The sequence below is a fragment of the Halichoeres trimaculatus genome, unplaced genomic scaffold (genome assembly GCF_033239565.1).
Source record: "Halichoeres trimaculatus isolate MK-OKI-2021-1 unplaced genomic scaffold, fHalTri1.1 fHalTri1_scaffold_20, whole genome shotgun sequence".
Classification (NCBI taxonomy): domain Eukaryota; kingdom Metazoa; phylum Chordata; class Actinopteri; order Labriformes; family Labridae; genus Halichoeres; species Halichoeres trimaculatus.
Genome location: NW_027437198.1, coordinates 26555150 through 26576387, shown reverse-complemented (window position 1 = coordinate 26576387; position 21238 = coordinate 26555150). Strand labels below are relative to the sequence as shown.

At 40.2% G+C, this 21238-nt stretch overlaps 1 protein-coding gene across 8 annotated transcripts in view; it reads left to right on the top strand.

Annotated features, from left to right (window-relative positions):
* srcin1a (SRC kinase signaling inhibitor 1a) overlaps window positions 1-17242 on the top strand; it is a 153043-nt gene extending 135801 nt beyond the window's left edge. For 6 of the 8 annotated variants that reach the window (XM_074696007.1, XM_074696010.1, XM_074696005.1 and 3 more), the window contains 2 exons: window positions 5378-5515; window positions 15248-17242. In XM_074696007.1, coding sequence (XP_074552108.1) covers window positions 5378-5515; window positions 15248-15253 — 144 coding nt within the window. In that variant the 3' untranslated portion in view covers window positions 15254-17242. Of the gene's footprint in view, window positions 1-1797; window positions 2578-5377; window positions 5516-15247 lie in introns of all 8 variants that reach the window. The other 2 variants (XM_074696009.1, XM_074696004.1) reach the window with 2 other exon arrangements.
* Window positions 17243-21238: the final 3996 nt, after the last annotated feature.

Genomic DNA, 21238 nt, shown 5'->3' with positions numbered 1-21238 from the left:
ATGGTTATAACGCTGTTACTATTAGCGACCGTGAAATGTAGCGTTGCTCTGTTTCCGACCTGGCTCGCTCAGCCAGGCTCAGAGAGGAGCAGAAATAAAATGTGGGGAAAAGCATCAGACACACAAGTACTGATGAGAACAATCATGTTAACACGTCTTTAACAAAGAGCTGATGCTAAAGTCAACTTTTCAGCTACAAATCTCACACAGCTTCCTGTGAGCGTCTGTGTCACCTCAGTCAGAGAGGATCTCATGTAGCGTCTTTGGATCAAACCAACTCCAGGGAGAGGGGTGGATGCTTTTCCAGGTCTAAACATTATTTCCCAGAGCAAAAACTGACTTCCCTAGCAAAATTAAAAGTTTTTCAAGTTTTTCCTCGAGTTACATATGTGTTTTGTTCCTACGACACGCAAGTTGAATTTTTACCCTAAATACTCTCTAAATCTCTAAATAACTATCCAAATACATGTTTTATACTTCATATTCGTGGGAAAACAGTACAGACAATTCAAACAGACAATCTACATTATGACGCGACTCGAGACAAAGTGGACCGCATAGCACTGCGTAGCTAGCCATTGTAGCAGTTTGCAGCCAGAGTCTGTGCAGTAGAGACGATGAGGGATTCTGGGAGAATCTGAGTGGAGCCGGGTGACAAAAATAATATACATTTTTTTCTTTCGGGAGTCTAATCACTTCTTGACTCTACCTCCAGACATATTTTACAATCCCCGAAAAAAATACGAGAACGGCAGCTGTCAATCATTGTTAAACGTTATGTGAAACCTTTGTTTTTAACCTCGCATAACTAAAGAAAACAAAACTTTTCAGAAAAAAGAGGACTTGAATACAAGACAGCCAAATAATATCTTCAAAACACCACAACAATCAGACGTGAGAAACATTTCTACCAGGTGTATTAATTTTTTAAAGTTTGACCACAGCCCATCTGGAATGACTGGGGAGACAGATTTTTTAACCTATACTGCAGCCAGCCACCAGGGGGAGCAGTATTTGTGGAAACTTCAATTCGAGCTGAGCAAGCAGACGTCAATTTTTTTTACAGTCCATGAGTACACGTCGTAGAAGCTTACAAACAGAGCGGCGTAACTTAGAAACCTCTATTTTCTTAATCATTGGCCTCGTAAAGTCAAAATTTAAGTCCATTGTGATGTTGTGTTAATTTATTACAAACTTAGACATCAGCGTATCACTGGATTATGAAGCAGCTGTGTTAATAAAAACAGTTTCTACTGACACAGAAATGCTCTGAAGCTGAACTGATTCCTGATTTCTATCCACCTGATTAGCGTCTGATCAATATTCTCTCCTGTATCTCAGCTTCACTCCTCACTTTTATTTATAATGCATGAGAAGTTTCATACATTTGCAGCTCACGCTCTTTTTCCTGTTGACTGACAGGTTGTGTGCAGAGTTTTATGTCATCTTCTCCCTCTGGAAATATGTCGACGATAGCTTTATGTGTCAATTACAGCGTAACGCCAACACGCTGCTAAATTAAGCTGGAAAATCAACACTTGTCTTGGCTGGAGGTTGGCGGTTATTTCCTGCAGTTTTGGCACCTTTTCCAACTCGAAGCTTCTCACTTTATCAGACTTAACGGGAGAAGTGAGGATGTAAATCAATGCTTGATTAACAATGCACACACAAAAACAACTGTTTTATTTACCTGCGATCAATTCTTGGCACACTTAGGGCTGCAAAGCATGCTGGGGTGGTTGGCATCCTCTGAAGATGTGTTTGAACTAAACTCTGAAGTGCTCTCCACATTCATAGGAAAGGCGCTTGTCTCCAGTCCCCCGCATTGTTCTGACAGAGTGTCTGCCGGCCTCTCCCGGGGTCTCGGAGGAGCCTGTCAGAGACGTAGCAAATGACCCGATACGAGAGGCTCCATCACCAAATCAGAGCGGTCATTACACCACCTCCTCGACTCGCATCACAAAAGAAAGGGACTCATTTCTGAGCTCCCCTCAGGCGCGTCACACCGAGGAGGATTTAAGGCAGAAAGTTTCCCTGCTGCTGACAGAGACGGAGATAAAGGTGCTGTCTCCTGCGGAGGTCCAGGAGCTCTGCAGGTCTACAGCTCTGCGGACTCTGACCGTCTCAGCACAGACTAAAGAAGCCTCCGAGCTCCATCTGGGCAACCTGCCTCTCCTCCTGCTCCTCACTGAGGGGCAAACTGTGAGGGAGGCCTACAGCCTGCTGCGCTCCCTCCTGGAGTCCTCCAGACCTGTCCCCAAACCCAGACTAAAATCCTCAGTCCACTCAGGCCTGCAGGGGCTCCTGATGGAGGCTCTGAGGAGGGGGATGGAGACAGGAGAAAGGGTGCTGACGCTCAGCGCTGATGATGAGCCGGCGGGCGACTCCTCACCAAAGACAGACGTCCGGCTCAGCGCCTACAGGAGGCTGGACAGCCTGGAGGAGACCATCCGGGAGCTGGAGAACACCTTGATAGAGATCAGCGGACACCCCACAGCAGACCAGCTCTACACCAAGACCCCAGAGACCAGGAGGTCTCCAGTCCCACCCAAACCGACCTCCTTCAGCTCCACCCAGGTTCATGTCTCCCACCAGACTCCTCTGTCTCTCGCTGCTCCTCTCTGGGTGACTGTGGGGACTTCACTTTTCAAACCTCTGATGTCTGCACCCTGACTAAATCATGGGCTAATTGAGGAATTGAATTGTGTAACAGGGGACAGACAGCAGAGCGCCTCCTTTCTGTCTGTTCTGTGATTAGTGTCTGAGCTGCTTCCCCGCTGAGCACACGGCTAATTGTTTCTTTATCGATTCTGCTCTGTCGTCTGCTTTCTGTCTGCAAAGCTCGCCGGCGAAGCCTGTTTGTTGCATCAAACGGGGCAATGAAATTTAATGTTTAGGTCAAACAGACACATCTCATTTCCTCTTTGGGACGAAATCTATCGTCTCATCTTCGCTGCAGAGATAGTTGCATGTCAGGGTACTGACATTACTGAGTGATGCTTTTATTAAGGATAGAGCTCAAGTCTATGGAGTAAACTTATCAGTTTTACGTTGGGTCATTTAGCTGATATTTCTCTTTTATTTAATACAGAAAGTGAACAGGTTCCATCATTTATTTGGCAAAAAATGCAAATCATGTGTTGGAATTTTCCATTTTGGTGCTGCCTGATTTCTCAAATGTCATCTTTGCTCTTTGGAATCAGAATCAGAACCAGAATCAGAACCAGAAACAGCCTTGATTTGCCAAGTATCTCAAAAGCACACGGAATTTGACTGTGATTTAACCACACACTCTCTGTACAATCAATGTAAACAAACACTACATATTAAAAAAAATAGAAAAAAAAGAGCTTTAGTTGTAAGAAAAAAACATAAAAAAAACCCATCTAAAAAAAATAAATAAAATTAAATTAAAAAAATATAAAAAATACATTAATAAAAACAAAAACAATAATAATAAAGAACTTTTAACAGAGAAGAATAAAAAATATATACACTAGTTTAAGTTAAAATAATGTACAAAAAACATATAAATTAACATTTTAAATTAAACATGACAAAGCTTTTATAATATGAAATAAATTTAACAAATAATAATAATTATAATTATAATAATGATAATTATTATAAACTTTGTACAGTGAAGAATTAAAAATATAAATGTAAATTAAAATATTCTAGAAAAAATCTTTAAAATTAACATTTTAAAATAAACATGACAAAGCTTTTTCTGCCATAAAATTAAATAAAATTAATAGTAATAATGATAATGATAATGATAAAAATAATGATAATAATAATAATAAATGTTGTACAGTGAAGAATTAAAAATATACATTTAAATTAAAATAATCTACAAAAAAATATTTAAAATTCACAATTAAAATTAAACATGACAAAGCTTTTCAAATTTAAAAGAAAATAAAATTAGTTATAATAGTCATAATAATAATAATGATAAAAAATAGTAATGATAACAATAATAATTATAAACTTTGTACAGTGAAGAATTAAAAAATACACATTTTGTTTTTTAAACTATTTAAATAATCAATTTGTAAAAAATAATTAACTTTGTGTGCGTCAGAAATCTGTGTCAGCTGTATTAACCATTGAAATAACCCCTATTAATCAGCAATGGTTTGCTCCAAAGTCACATGACCCCAATCAGCTGAGGTCCCATCCTTTTTGGTGTGAACCTTGAAGAAAGTGTGTCATGTTTCAGCTCCTCCTCATCAATATTTCATCAGAATGATTGTCTGTACATGGGGCGCATTAACTGTTCATCAGCTGTGTTACCAACATTTTCTGGTGGACTTACCAGTGGCGGCGTCATGGGTGGACCCAAGGGTCCCACGCCCACCTACTGTCTGACAGGCCCACCTCAAACTTTTATATGGAAAAAAATCCTTTTTTATTTTTTTTTCTTTCTTTTTTAAAAGAAAGGGTTTTAAAGAAGAATATTATACATTTTTGTCACTTCACACTCACAAAGTTATTTACTAGCCTTTGTAATTGAAACCCTGGCTTCCCGTAGTCGTATTCCCCGTAGCTCTGGACGCAGCCGCCCTCTCCGGGTCGGGCTGCGGTCTGTGACGGTCCCTGTGTCACGGTGTGTTCAGCCCTCTGATGCAGAGCCAGGGAGCTTCCCATGAGCGCAGCAGAGGATTACACAGTCTTCACACATTATTTCATCATCTCAACTCCACCATGTTCATCTTTTCAACATGACCCCTCTACCTGCTCTTGTCCAACACTTGCCCGTTTATGCTCCAAATCAGCTCCGACAAGCGATCTTCTTTCAAGCGCCCTTACATCTCAGCTGTAATTAGCTCGATGGAATGAAGACATATCCATCAGGCATCAAATACAGCGTGTATTTTCTCCACATCAAAGCAGAAAAGCTTAAGAGGAAGAGCATCCAGTGGAAACATTGGTGCTTTGACGCCCCAGCAGTTAATCCTACATTAGTTTCTCCTCTGCTAATGTCTCTGTTTGCTCAGGAGGCGCAGTAAGACGGGGTTGGACCTAGCATGTGTTTGTTTCTTTGTGGATCAGAGACAGAGCAGCTCAGCAGGAGAGATCATTACTGCTTCGTGGATCCTGCGCTCAGTTTGGGGAACGCCGCTCTGTTTCTGGTCTCTGTCTCTTTCTGCTTTCCGCTGATGGATGCTGAACTCTGCTGAATTGGATTGTTAGGTTTTATAAGCTACAAGCTCAGATTTTAAAACCTCACGGGTCTCCGGAGACAGACCAGCCTGCTGGAGTGTAACTCTGCAGTTTGATGTGTGTTAGGAGGCGTTAACTGAAAAAGCACTGAGGAGGAAAATAAAAATCCACAGCCATGTTTGTTTCACACGTCTCCTCTGTTTCCCAGGGAGGGAACAGCGGCGGCGCAGGCGAGGCTCAGCACTCCTCTGCTGCGTCCAAACTGAAGCACCTGCAGCAGAACAGCACGGACAAGAGCAAGAGCAGCAAAAGAGAGGACTTCATGAAGATCCAGGGCCAGCAGCAGGTACGGTCACTCACTCCACACCTGAGGAACAATCAGGCTTTACCTTGAGGTGTTTGTGCGAACAGGCTGTGCCGAGCGAGCCACTTCCTCTGCAGCCGAGGCCTCAACGGGAAATTAAACAGACCAGGAGTGCAACAGTCGTCCGAGTGAAGATGACTGTGGTAATTATAAAAGACATTAAATTATATAGCTCCCTCTATTTGAAATCTGAGCGTAGCGGCGTAATGATCCGTGCCCGAGGAAGAGCCTTTTCTCTCACATTACAGCAACAAATTTGTCGTCCTTGTTCCCAACATTAAAAGTTAATCTCTAATAAAGAACTTGGCACAAGCAGCCGTTCAGCATTTAACTCTCAAGATCAAGCGTGAATCTGTGGACCTGAAACAACGACTTTAATGTTTGGTATGAGAAATAAACTTTGGCATTAAAAAAGTGCATCATAAAAATATTACAACAGCATCAAAACAGGAAATGGCTTGGATAATACTTCCTTTGATCACTTTATTAAATTAAAATCATATTTTGTTTATTTAATGTCACTTTTATTGAAGTCATTTCATCATTTTTAATATGTTTTTCTTTTTTGATCACACTTTTTTTTCTTACCATTTTTTTTAGTTGCGACTTCCTGGGGAGGGGCTGTGGGAGGGGCTATGAGGGCCTCATTTGCATATTTTTACATAATTGTTGCCCAATAACACAGCACTCAGCTGGACCACTCAGGACTTACGAGACCTGGAGGTCTCAAACCATAAGTTAGTCTGGTATTCTGCTGTTTTTACCAAGATGTGAAATTTTATAAAGACAGTTTTAAAATGATATAACAATGACTTTGCTGTGGTCTGCTGAAACAAGCTAGCCAGTGCTAGCTAATAGGAGATATCAAGCTAACCCGTTGCTCATTGGAACCAAGAAAGAGTCCAACTCTGAGATTAATTTTATCCCTCTACAGATTTCATTATAATTATTACTATTTCATTTTTCAGTAAATATTCCTGATTTTTTTTTAATTATTTTTTTATTTTATTTTTTTCTATTTTATTTTTTTCTTTATATTTTTTGTATATTTGTATTTATTTTATTTTATTGTATTTTATTTCTTGATTTTTTTTTGTTTATTTGTATATTTTATATTTTAACCTTTTCTATACTTTATCTGCATTTTTTTTATTATTTTTTTGTTGATTGTAAGCACCAACACACCAAGACAATTCCTTGTATATGCAGATGTATTTGGCAATAAAACCTGATTTTTATTCTACTAGTTTGAGACCAACGTCATCGACTTTTCTTCATTTTAACTTACTTAGAGTTTTATATAAAACACCTGTTGCATCTGTTACTCTCTATAGCTATAAAATTCACCTGACTGTAGGTCAAATTTGTTAAAAAGAAAAAAAAGGCTAACATCCATCAACCCAAGTTAAAAAAGAGAAATGTGTCCGTTTCATTACTAAAAAAAAAAAAAAAAAACATCTTTGTTGTTTTCTTTTTTTTATTAAAAAAATATTCAATCAAATTATTCTTTTGGCTTTAATCCCTGTGATATGAATTATCTAAATACTAGCTTGCCAGTGTAATACACTAGGATCCCTCAACCATTGCCCATACTGACAGCGTCTTTGGCCTTAAATTTCTTTCGAGGTGGCATTAAAAAGTCTTAAAAAGTCTTGAATTTTACTTGCTAAAACCTGCAGATACCCCGGGTTCTGTTGAGTGCTGCGTTATTTGCCAACAATATGTAAGTAATATGCAAATTATGCCATCCAAGCCCCTCCCCCAAAACCCTACCCTCCACGCCACAAGAGTGGCAGGAAGTTGAAGCTGAAAAAAGACAGAAAGTGAAATAAATAAATAAATAAATATGATGAAGTAAAAAATAAAATATTTTTTTTATTCAAAAAAAATATATAAAAGACTTCATTTTTTTAACTTCAGCAAAATGTTATCAGAGCCATTTCCTGTTTTGTTGCTGTTATAATTTTTTTTATGATGCACAATTTTCAATTCCAATTTTCCTTTTTTCAATTTCAGGATGTTTTCAATGCCAAATTTCATTTTCAATACCAAACTTTAAAGTCATGGTTTTGGCTCCATATAAATCCGCTATCATCATCATCATCATCATCATCATCATCAGTCTTCACCTTTGCTCAGTCCTCTCCACAGATCCTCTGCATGTCCACGATCCACTCCTCTGCTCGCACGTGTGAAAGTCTCTGTATCAGACTCGGTTTGGATGTTAAACAGACTTCATCTTAAACCAAAGGTCTGGATATACAGCTCTTCGTAAAGCTAAAGCAGAATAATGTTGGTTTATATATGACGTTAATAAGACCATTGAAATGTAACACAGGCCTGATGTTCTTCTCCACGGAGAAATCAGGCCGACGGCAGAAGAATTAATGAAGTCTGAGGCTTTTTATTTCACTCCAGCTCGATATAAGCGCAGTTTGATTGCAAAATCAAGTTGTCTACAACGTCCCCCTCCCCGTCTTTAATACATTTGTCTGATTGCCAGCCCAACAACTTTTGGGGATTTTAATTTTCCAGCAATTTTGTTTTGGAAATGAGTTAACACAGCCGGACATTAGGATGCTCGATGGCCTCCGAAGAGAGAAAATTGAACTAGCGAAGCGTGTCGCTCCAGGAAAGGCAGGCGGAGGCTTTGCTTCTGCACAGGTAGAGAGGAAAGGTGAACGTCAGGATTCAGACACACACTCATTCCTGGAAGTTTAAAAGACACGGATGTGGAAGAGGAAAAGTGCTGAGATGGGGGAGTTATGACACTCGGGTTGCCTGGGACTGGGAGTCATATCTGCAGCGTCGTGTAATAATCGCCCCCTCGAGTCACTGGCAATCAGAGGTTATTCAGTATGAAGAGGCCAGTTCCCTCAGCGCTCAGTCTTTCCTGTTTTCTCTGCTTCTTCCACTTCCTGTTCTCTGTAATTTCCCTCCACCGTCCCTTTCTCCTCCTCGTTCTGCCCCCTGCCCGCCTCTCGTTGAGTCTTGTTATTGTTTACTGAATGTAAAGCTAACGTCTTTATTTCAGTACAACACACACCGTGCGCTCTCTTTGTACACAAACTCTTGGTTGTAAAAAAGGAGCCGTGTGTGTGTGTGTGTGAAAGCGCTGTCCTCAGAGGGGCCGTGTAAAATCACAACTCGTTCTCGGTGTGGGAGGACGGAGCTGAGCTGTTCAGGGTGGCGACAAATCTGCTTCTTCATGGGGGAGAAAACAAGAAACAAAACAAAAGACGTGACATAACAGGAGAGTGAGTCTGCCGTCGCACAGCCAACAGTTGCTTCAGACTTAGAAAATAAAGGTTTCTCTTTTGAGCCAATCCTGAAGCCAAGTCGCTCTTTTTAGCTTTAGCAACAACAATTGTTGGCGATCAGATTTGTGAAACTCTCACAGGATTCTTACACCTGTTAGGCACAGTTTTCCCACTCTGTGTAGTAAAACAGTTTTGAATCCAAGTTCATGCAAGCAGCGTTTCTGAGATGTAGGGATGGACTGATTATCAGCCGATATCGAGCTGATATTCAGCATTTTGAGGCGTTTCAACATCAGCCTCCTTTTTAATCCAACAGCCAAAAAGAAACTAGTTTAAAACCGTTTTATTTTGACTTTGACACAGCCAGGCTTTTCCTTCTGCAGTCACCACTCTGTCTTTAGTGTTGTCTTACCCACAGTACCATCTGATTGGTGACACGCAGGGACATTGTTTGGTAAACTTTATTTACTGTAGAAAACTTTAGGGAGCTATTTATGTTTTTAAAGCTTTCATTTAACTTTATAAAACAATAGAATTGAATAGAAAAGACTTTATTTATCCCTGAAGGGAAATTCAGGAGGAGCCCCAGCAGCAATCAAGAAAACAAAAGTAAGAAAGTGTATAGAAAGTACAAAAAGGTCCATGCCCTGTGGTATTCCCTCTGTTGCTGGGTTAGCATGGCTAGCTTCTCCATCTTATTGGAGATAGATCTTACGTTCCCAATAAAGATGGATGGAAGGACAGGACAGAACAGCACATCGTTCTCACCTCCTTCTCTTCACTTTGTGGGAGACATCCGGCCTTGCACCAGTTAGCATTGACATGCTAAAAGATGTGTGTAGGATCTCCAGACAAACCCCAGAAGAAAAATGGTAAAATATATCTCTCAAGAGACACAAACAGTTTAGTGTAGGGTGACCAAGCGTCCTCTTTTGCCCGGACATGTCCACTTTTTACGTCCTGTCCGGGGTGTCCGGGCGGGTTTAATAAATTCACGAAAATGTCCGGTGTTCACTGATTTTCAAAGGACCATTACGCGCGTCCGTAAATTGACAGGCGCTTGCAAACAATACTATGACGCGCATCACTTACCGAGAGGCTGCCTTGTGGGCAGGTCTGCTCTGCGCGTGCACACACACATAGAGAGTGAGAGGGTCAGAGAGAAGGTGAGAGAGAGAGAAAGAGAGAGACATAGACGGAGAGCGGAGAAGACAGGGGGCTGTTTAGACAGCGGAGCTGTATTGCACGGAAGACGCCTAAGCATAAGTGCAGCTTCACAGATGAACTGCAAAAAAAAATTCCGACATACCGTACCGGTCGGGACAAATGGGATGCGGAGTGTACCGTGTGCAAAGATGGCACATATGTCTCAGTGTCCAATAAAGGTGCTGGAGATCTCAAAGCTCACATGGACACCGAAAAACATAAAAAAGCTGTGTGAGGTGAGAGTTCTTCTGCAAAGTTGACTGAGTTCTTTGTTAGACCTGGGCAAACAGAAATTGCTGTAAATGTAGTGGAGGGTGCAATGGCATTTCATATTGTAAAACACCTCAACAGCTACAGGTCCACGGATTGCACCAGTGCCTTGCTAAAAAAGACATTTCCTGACTCTGACATTGCTAAAAAGTTTAGTAGTGCTCGCATTAAGACTGAAGCCATTGTCCATGGTGTTATTAGTGATGGGTACCTTTCACATTTGAAACGATATGGTACCAATGCCCGGTACCTGGCAATCGGTACCGGTACTCAACGGTACAAATTTTCGGTACTTTTTTGTAGTTATGTAGTAAAAAATATCAATTTTTTAAACTATATATATATATATATATATATATATATATATATATATATATATATATATATATATATATATATATACATATTGTGCCTCGAGGCCAGTGCCGTTGTCCTCTTTTTTGGAAATCAAAATATGGTCACCCTAGTTTAGTGTGACCAACAAATGAACCATACAAAGTACTGATCCACTCTAAATGCAAAAATGATGAAAAAGAGATGAAAAATTACAAGAAACGGACAAGTAAGAGAGAGCTTTTGTAACAGGCAGCCACAACAGAGCAACAATATATATACATTACGTCATAACATAATGTTATAAGATATCTGCTGAGCCTTGGAGCTGTTTAATTAACATATGCTTAAAGCAGTGGTCCCAGGACCCCCCAGGGGTCCGTGAACTGTAGCTTGGAGGCCGCTGGATAATTTAAAAACGGTTGTCAAATTGTGTCATATATTGAAAGAGCATATCAACAAACTGAGATCTCTTGCTCCAATAATATCAGCTTTTTTTTCCAACACTCCCACTGAATTGAGATCAATTTTGATTTGACTGCGACATGTTTATCACTTCAATGGCCAAAAAACAACAACAAAAAAACTAAAAATAAAAAACACCTCGGAGCCAACATTTTCTCAAAGTTAACGAAATAAATTACCTGGAAATTATAAATGTACTCTAGTTCTATTGTTGCAAAGTACTGCATAGTACATTATTGGATTGTATTAATATCATGCTAGTCAATGTTACGAAAATGAGAGGATCAGCGGAAAAATGTCTCAGCTGAAAGGGTCCATGGTCTAGAAAAGTTTCATTTTTACTTCAAAATGAATATCGACTCCAAATATCGGTTATCGGCCTCCTTGACTAATTATAGACGGTATGAGTATCCATTTCGGTATCAGTATAGGTATCGGCCCTGAAAAACCACATCTCGGTCTCTACTAAGATGAAGATATGTTTCAGACCAAGGCATAAAATTAAGAACATCTTGAAATTTGTTTTATTCATGTTTAGATATCTAAAAACTTATATGGGCACAGATTGCCTTGCAGTTTAGGTCGCTCCCCATGAGGTTCACCCTTAAGCGGGTGGCCCGGGTTCAAGTCCAGCCTGTGGCCTGTTGCTTCCCACTCTCACCCCTTCTTTCCTACTCTATCCACTTTCCCCTCTTCTTTCATTAAAGGCATAAAAAGCCCCAAAATAACTTAAAAATATATATATATATATAATTGATGACATATTTTATTATTTTTTTCAGTATTAAATAACACATTTTTTTAAATTATAAAATAATTTAATTAATTTATGTAGATAAAAAATATATTTATTTTTTTATTCTATTGAAATAATTCATTTTATTCAGTTATTTGAATAATTAAATATTTTTTATTAATTCTTTATTTTATTTCAATAATTTATTTTATTCATTTATTTAAATAATTTTTTTATTAATTTTATTTCATGTTAATACACTTTTATAACAATTTTATTTATTTATTTATTTCCAATATTAAATAATTTTTGACACATTACATTTTTTAAATATTTATTATTTACTTTTTTTTTTTTTTTTTTTCAATTTTATTTTGGCACTTTTCGTCTTCCATAGAAGATGGCTGTCTGTCATATGTATAAAAACGTATTGATAAGTATGATATAGTGATGATTTTGGTATTTGCGATTAAAACGTGTCTTCTGTGATTGCCAGCCCACAGTCGTTTAAGTGTGTTGGAAAAAAAACACAGCACACCCGTTTTTTCCAACCCTAATGAGGCAGGATTCAGATGATGATGCCGTCTTAATGGCTTCCTCAAGCTGTTGCATCTGAAATCGCTCCTTCTTGGTCCGATTCCTGATCTCTTTGATGTCAAAGCAAGAAAGCGGCGCAGACCGTGACAACTTCGCTTACAGATGGAAGGAGCGAGATGATTTCAGCTCAGAATAATGAAACAGCTGAGCGTGAAGTGTGCTGGAGAAACACGCTGATTATCTGTGGTTCATTTCAGCAAATTACGGAGGCGGCTGGCTCGCAAACAGTCTTTAGAAGTTGATGGAGAAGTTTTACTGAGTGTAGGCTCACGTTAACCCGTCACTGACAGTATGCTCATCAACCCTCTGAGGACACTTAGATAAAATCCAGCTTCCTGCTGCCATGGAAACCACATCCCTGACTAAAAACTGGCTTTGGTTATTTCTGAAAAAAGTCTTCATGTTTCATTTTAAAGCTGTTCGTCATCTAATGAAACATTTTGAAGACTGTATTTTGATTTTATTTGCTCTTGTTTTTGGAGTTTCTCTTTTTTCCATCATTAAAAGAAACCGCTGTGGCTCAGTGTTGAAGAAGCTTCCAGTTAATCACAGTTTTGGGATTGTGTTGGTCACACCTGGGGTGGCAGACTTCAGGTGTTGCTACCCCTGGACTCTCTCCTGGTTTTGTATGATAATGTTTTCCATCAGAGCCTGATCACTGGAGCAGGAAGGGAACATTTATTTTCATTTTTTAATCCTGCGAAGCATCAGGTTCGTCGTCAGTCTGCGCTCTGATGTAATCTGTCTGTGTTAATTGTGGGTGATGAATCTAACACGGCCTTTCTGACGCCGCTCTGTCTGCCTGCTCGCTAAAGCCCAGCTCTGAGGTCTGAAAGCATCCCAGGCGTGAGGATCCTTTAAATCAGTGTGCTGGATAAAAACAGACAGTTCAAAGCTGCAGTTTCTGCCCGTTTGCTTTGGCACAGATCAAGGAGGGCATGACAATGTGAATCACTTTCACGCTGCAAAACCCTATTTCCATTTCCCATTTGGCCTCTTATTACTTCTGGCAGTAAAACAGGCTAGTTAAAGGTACCCAGCGTGATCTGGGGGCTGTGAAGGCCTTTCCTGGGGGGCTGTCGTTTGGCAGGCAGCTCCGAGTTCAAGAGATGAAGGGCGTCTGCTCTGCAGCACTCACAGACCTGAATAAATGCGTCGGCCAGGCTTGAGAGGAGTTCCTCGAGCAGAAGGAACAGCCGTGCTCTCCGGGGACGCTTGGCAGCACAGGCTGTGGAAGTCGAACAGAGCAGGTGAACGCTTCCCAGCAGCACAGTCCAGACGAGTACACCTGCTCTCTTTTTATTCCCAACTAATCCCCATAATCCCCAAACAAACACCTTTCAAAACTTTGGAGCAGAAAAGAAAACTTTACTCCAGTTCCTCTCTCCAAACTAACAGATAATAGCTTCTCCTGTAGCAGAGGTAAGGTCGGAGTGAAACGTGTTAAACTGTTTCTGACAGATGCTTTCACTGTCAGCGTGCCTGCAGAGGAGCCTGGATACATGCTGTGAGTGTGGACTTTCATGCTGTTGGAACAGTGCCATCTAGTGACTCATTCCAGCATTACATGAGGAGCTGTCAAGCGTGTGATGCTGCAGGTCTTTCAGTGTATTTTGCATTTTTTTTAATGAGCAAACATCATTAAAATAATTGTCAAAATAAAGGTGGTAATCACGCTGTAATGTGTGTTTCACCCTGTCACAGAGCTGTGTTCAGCACTGCTTTGGTCGTCATGTGAAGATTATGGAGGACTAAAAAGTGCCAAAATGAAATGTATAACAAATAAATAAAATATAAATAAATAAACAATAATTTATAATGAATTAAAAGTGTCATAATTATTTGATATTGTTAATGATTATTCAAAAAAATATAAATATTTAATTGAATTAGTGTGTTAATACTGAAAAATTTAGTAAATGTGTCATTTATTTTAATTATTTATATTTATATTTAAAATGGCAATATATCTAATGCTAAACTAAATTTATTTTTTTAACTACTTATTTAATTATTTCAATATTTATTTCATTATTCCATGGTTCCCACCTTGGCATTAAATCATGAAATAATTTTTCTGTCACTTTCACCTATAAACCTCAATAGGTGGGACAAAAAAATTAAATCAATTAATTTGCTTTTACATTGGACAAATTAACATTTTAAATAATTAATGACATTTATAAAAAAAAAATATTTCAAAAATAAAATTATTAAATGATTGATTTAGATAATCAAATATTTTTATTATCTTTTTTATTTAATTTAAAAATATTTAATGGATTTATAAAGATAATAATATATTCTTATTTTTATTATTTTTATTGATTTATTTAGATGATTCATAATTTTTATTTTCTATTTATCTAATTTAAAAAAATTATTGAATTATTGAGATAATTAAATATTTTTGTTTTTTACATTAATTTTATGACTTTATTTAGATAATTACATAATTTGTTGTCTTCATTTTATTTTATTTATTTATTCAAATGATTTAATGTATTTATTAATATTTTTATTCTATTTTAGTACACCAGTTTTATTCAACAATTTTATTTCTTTTTTTTCCAATATCAAATAATTATTGACACATTTAAATATTTATTATTTACTATTTATTTTTTAATAGATTTTATTTGGCACTTTTTGTCCTCCATATAAGATGGCTGTCTGTCATCACACATGCTCAGATCAACCTGAATAATGATTTCCTGTGTTTGTCTCTTGTTCTGTTTCCCTCCTCCTCACCTCCCTCCCCCCTCCCCCCTCCTCCACGACCTGTTTCTTCTGACACCTGTGCCTGCGGCCAACCTCACCCCACCTCCTGTCCGTGTGACCCTGCAGCAGTGAGCGACCTGTGCGTGTCCGGCCTCTTCGACCTCCTCCTCCTCCTCCTCCTCCTGTTAACCTGAATGGAGAGCTACACACATCCATCTGCCCCTGTTACTGTACCCACCCCCAAAATCTACACTGAACCCCCCCAGTCTGTGTATGTGTATGGGAGAGTGTGAGCGTGTGTGTGAGCGTGTGTGTGTGTGCATGCTCGGGCATGTTTGCCTGTCGTGGGAGGGGAAGGAGCTGTGGGGGACAGAGCCCAGTCAGTTTTCAGACTTTAACTCATGATTTCCCCTTTGACCCCTGACCCCCGACCCCCCTTCCTGTCTCCTGTGGCCCTGCTCCTCCTGAAGGCTCTGGGGACCAACAGCACCAGTGGCAGTGTGGAGTCTTACTTCTCTGGTATCAAATCGGGTATTTTCTCAGGCCGAGTGCCCTCCCCTGCAGCAGGACTCGCCCCCGGCCTGAGGAAATCCCCCCAGGACGGGTCGTTCCCCTCCATCACTGCCTCCCCCAGCCAAGCCAAGGCGCTGCTGGCGAGCCTGTCAGCTGCAGGCCTGAGCGCCGAAGCCCTGCTCCTCTCCTCCGCCATCCGCCATCACCGCCTTCTACGCGAGCAGCGAGCCTCCTCTTTGCCCCTGCAGAGCAGCCAGTCCTCCTCCCCGACTCCCCCTGCCACGCCCTCTCCTCTGTCCTCGTCTCCTACCACTCCTACCCCCTCGCTGTCTCCCTGCTCCCCGACTCTTCTGAGTCCCCTCAGCCCCTCGTCTGCCACCCCAAAGCGCGGCGGTTACAGCCTCGACAGCTGCAAGGAGGGCGGCGAGTACTTAAAGAAGGATCTCCCCCGTGGACACTCCCCGTGAGGAGCAGGAGGAGGACATATGAGCACAATAAAAGGAAAAATCCCCACAGTATGGAAACTCCTTCATCTCCTGAGCTGTGTTTCGTTTGTTTGGGAGTTTTTCTTCTTTTCTACTCATCCTCCATGTTTCCACGGACGGCACAACCGGACTGTAAATGAAGTCACACTCTTCTACTTGGACATTTCCCGCTCTGATCCGGCTCCACAGTCCCACTGCCAGTCTACGAGAAGGAGAGCACACACACACACACACGGGTCCCCGTCAGACACGTGTGCTCGCTGTCGGACACGTGAGCAGAGTAGAAATCATCGATCACACTTTCAAATCCGTCAAAGGGCGTGTGTGTGTGACATACGTTAAACTCTGACCTGGTGCTATTCTTTCCCCTCGGTTTGTACGCGTTGTTTACTTCCTGTACGCTCCTGTGTCTGAGCGCCTGCTTTGGTTTCACGTTCAAGTTTGGGTATTTAGACTCTTTGCACCAAAAATGAAGATAAAGAAAGTTTATTTACATTATTGTCAGAAAAAAAGCACATCTATCAGCACATTTCTATCTAAAGTACAACAGGAGGAGACAGATGCACAACAGACGAGAAAACTGTAAACCATCGTTGAATTTATTTCCTCTGACAATCAGGATGTTCATCACAGACTCTTCCCAAAGACTCCAGCACACACACACCCACACACACACACTCTACAGGTTTTTGTTCACACACACCTCCTGTGATGATTCACGTCCCAGTCACAGCCGTCGCCCCTCTGACACACACCTCTCTGCTTAAATTTGCTGCATCAACGGGACGTGATTTCACCCTCGCGGTGTGTCTGATCTGTAGTTTCTTTCAGGATGTTCGTCTCTGAACTTCAAAGCTTCTCCTCGGGGACGCGGCTCCTTAAGTTTTCAGCAGTTTCACTGGTCTTAACGTCTCTGAACGGGAGGAAAATACATCTGATGCTGTTTTTCCTCCTGAGTTTGGCCGTGAACGGCCTGAGCGGAGGATAGTGTTGGACAGTTTCCTGTTAAATAGATGAGCTTCTGCTCTTTTGTCTCCTCTTTAATCTGGTTGAACCATGACAAGCACAAAGCTTCAGATGTTTCTAAGAGGGAGGTACAGTTTGTTACCTTCCTGTTTGAATTTACTCGTCGAATGTTCGGTCTGTAGTCGGCCTTAAGAGCAGGAGGGGAAGTTATGATTTTTTAAAGCACATCAAAAGCCAATCAGTGATTCCTTAAAGCCGGGCAAACGCTGTGTGATTGTCGGCTCAGTCTACTTTTGGAATTTTGGCTCAGTCGTGTGCTCCCGATCACAAATCCTCAAGAAAATCCAACATGTTTGAAATCCTGGTCGCTCCTCGTGAAGGTATCGCTCAGCAGAAGCAGCGCCCCGCATGCACGGTCTCCGAAGTGACGTCTTAAGTTGGAAGAAGTTGGTCTTAAGTGCAATTTAGCTGTTGCTGCTTCGCTCTGTGTCTCCCACTTCCTGGTTCTTCTTCTTCTCCTCTTTTTGATGTTGCAGCTCCAGTGTTGTGCCATAAAGTGACTGCTGCAGGAGCACACGCAGGCTGCCAAACACTGGTCATTTAGCTCACCAAAAAGTGATCCAGGCCCCTGTTTGCCACGGATGCTTAATGTTATTTAAAGTGGTCTCATTTTGTTCGAGGGACCAATATTAGATAGATTATAGAGCAGGGGTCGTTTGCCTCTGCGCCTGGATTTTTTTTTTTTTTTTTTAATAACCTTGTCCGCACCTGAATTAAAATTATTCCAGGGCAACAAAATCTACTATATCTTCACAAAAAAACAATCAAGTGTATAAATTATATTTAAAAAAAAAGTTAAAAATCTAGTGAAAATTCTCTTAGCTAGAAGTTTTTTTTTTAGTGAATGGAATTATCCATGTAATGTCTTCAGTTTTTATTTTAAATAAACTTTCAAAAATTTCAGAAAAATTTAAATCTGAAAAATTTTCATTAATTTGAAAAAAGTTGACATTTAAAGTTAGCAAAAATTTAAAACGAAAATTGGAAAAATTAAAAAAAAAAAAAGAAATTTCAAAAAATTGCAAAAAGAAAATAATTTTTAAATCTCAAAAATTTGAAAGTAAAAAAAGGGATTTAAAAAATCTTTAAAATTCCTAAAAATATTTGAAAAGTTAAAAAGAAATCCAAAAATTTCATTATTTCTTTTTTTTTACAATTTGGAAAAACCCGAAAAATGTTGCCATTTAAAAAAAAATTGCAAAATTTCAAACAATCAAGAAATTTAAAAAAATTTAAAAAAAAAAAAAAGAAATTTAATAAAATTGCTAAACTGTAACATTTTTGAATGGCTAACTGAATCTGATAACATACCAACTTTCCACCCACTCTGGTGCATTTTAATGTGGAACAATGCCACATATCGGCCATATTTGCTTTTCTTATGTGTCATATAGTTCTTTTTCTGTTAATGTGGACATACTAGCACGTCGATTAGCGTGTTACATCGGTTTCTTGCCTAGAGGAGCAGCTGTAGACTGGAGAAACTGAGCGATACAACTTATGTGCGCGCTCCCATGCCCATTAGCAGACAATCATGTTATGGCACAACACCGGAAACAAGACAAGAAGCTCCCAAACACCATAGAAGAAGAAGGACACAGAGTCCAACGTGCTGTATACTGACGTATAGTGTGAGAACATGATTGGTGGGCTGTAAACTTTTGAACTCATTGATCTAGTCGTGCAGTTTGAGATGAAGCTGAATCAAACGATGTAAAATATCGCACAGTGTATGTCCGGCTTAAGTGTTAACCCTGCACAAGGATCCTTTCTGAAGCTCTTTCCTGCGTCGTCGCCTTGAAGGCTGCCCACTGGGGGAGGTGACGAGGTTGAAGAGACAGTCACAGACAAAGTGAAATTTTCCCAGAGTGTCTGTGTGAAATCAACTCTTTGTGGCATCGAGATTAAAACATGTGCAAAGGAGCTGGTGTCAAAGTGCAGGCAGCTCGAGGAGCGGGGATTAGTTTGGGGACATGTGTTTGAAGGCTACTCTAATAAACCGTCTTTGACTCGCCTCCCTTCCATCGAGGGCGCTTGTGATATAAAAGACCCAAAGAGATGAGAGGAAGCGTCTGACAGTCAAAGAGCCAATAAGTGGCTGTTCTTTCCCTGCCCCTTTCACTTTGCTTTGTCTCTGGTGTGTGAAATGAAACCCACTCAGTCGAGGTTATCCTTGGATGAAGCTTAATGGGCCTTGATTCATGAACAGTAGCATTGTGCAATATGTAATTAGCACTCATGCATTTTAACCGAGGTAGTGCTCTTTGCCTTTGTGAAAAGGCCTGTTTGTCTGCAAGGACCTGTTACCACGTTTTTCCCAGTGCCTCAAAGACTTCGTTCTTGCCAGAAATCCCCGGTTGATCTGGTGTTACAGTGTTAGATCAGCAGCGATGACAGAATTACACTTTTACCCAAAGAAGAGTCTGCAGGAGCGGGGTTGTTTCCATTCCTCACCGAGAGCGAAAAGCGCACTTGAAATGCCGAGTGTGTCGAGCTGCAGCGACGGCATTTGACTAAACACTCCCTGAGCTCTTACAATGTGCAGAACTGCAAGCTCGCAGCACAGCGGTTTAAGCCTCACCGTGGGCTCTCTGTAGCTCTGCCAGGCAGGTTCAAGCCCTGGGTTTCATATTGAGTGAAGTCAAATGAAAGAAATTCACTTACTCATGCTGTTCCACACTCAATCCATAACTCTCCGAGTTAAATTTGCTGCAATCGCGTCTGGTGAGCGTTGGGGAGGAAGCGTTCACGCTTGGCTGCTTTCCCCGAGTTAAGCCTGAGATGAAACCTCCGAGAAATGCGTGACAGTGCTCTCTGGAATAATATTTTCAAGACAAGTGTTAGTGGGCTGAGATTTCGAGGCGGCTGGAGGCTTTAAGGGCACGTTCAGACGCTCACAGCGGACGCCTCTGGCAATCAGAAAAACTCGTGCAAACTTGAAATCAAAAAGAGAAGAAATATCCTTATAAATATATCTAAGTGAGATGTTTGTGTATGATATTATAATTGTGAAGAAAAGTGTGATATATATATAGGCCTAGATTAAATTATATACTGTAAAATGTCATCATCTCTTCAGTTTTTATATATTAGTGATCATTTTGTACAGATTTTTCTTTTTTAATTCATTGACAGAGATATTACATTTCACACTAAGATTATTTATTCATACACAGAACATTTTTATATTTGTTTAAAAAAAATATCTGTATAGATAACACTTACCCTCTGTAATATAAACTGAAGTTCTTTTTTTAATTCTAGGGTTTTCTTTATGAACACTGGTTTGAATTTACCGTAGTTTGAGTTTATGAGAAGCTTGTCCCCGATCCGCTCGTCCGGCTCGTCTGCACCTTCGCCTCCTGAAGTGAAGGATCACTACTGAGGTGCGAGAGCCCGGACCAGTGCCTGTGCTATGGGGATTATTTTGCTACTGTGTTTTTTTTTTGGTTTGGGGGGTTTGTTTTCTGTACCTGTGGTCTGTTTTTTATTGTTTCACCCCATCCTGTGTTTGTGATCAGCTGGCGGGGGACAGAAACAAAGAGGGTACCTGGTTTCTACTGTGAAGGTCAGTTTGTGGCTTCGAGCCTTGCTGCTGTGGTTTAAAGAAGTATATATGGCTTTAATTTCCCTCGGTGTCACGTTTGCATGTGGACCTGTGGTAGCACCGTGAATGTTCAGGGACAACAGGCTCGTAATCTTCACAGCAGGTGGAAGCAGATGATGCTGACTCGGCTCCAGCTGCGCGATCGTTGGGCTCTAAGTAGCATTTCAAGCTGAACCACACAAGACGTTAAAATCACAACAATGGATCAGAGAGGAAGTTACGAAGAGTTTTATCTCCCCTTTGCCATTTTATCTTTTTTTACAATGAACCTACATTCTATAGTATGTATATGAGATTTTTACATGAATGTGTGGATGTTCCAAAATCTTGGCATCAAAAAGTAGAAAAACAAAATTGAATTGTAAATACGCCGAGTCATTCCTAGCGAGTTCAACAAATTGTTATGTCCAAAAGATGTTTTAATACTAAACTATGGCGATGGGTACAAAGGTATATACAAAACAATGCATGAATAGTCTCAAGCAA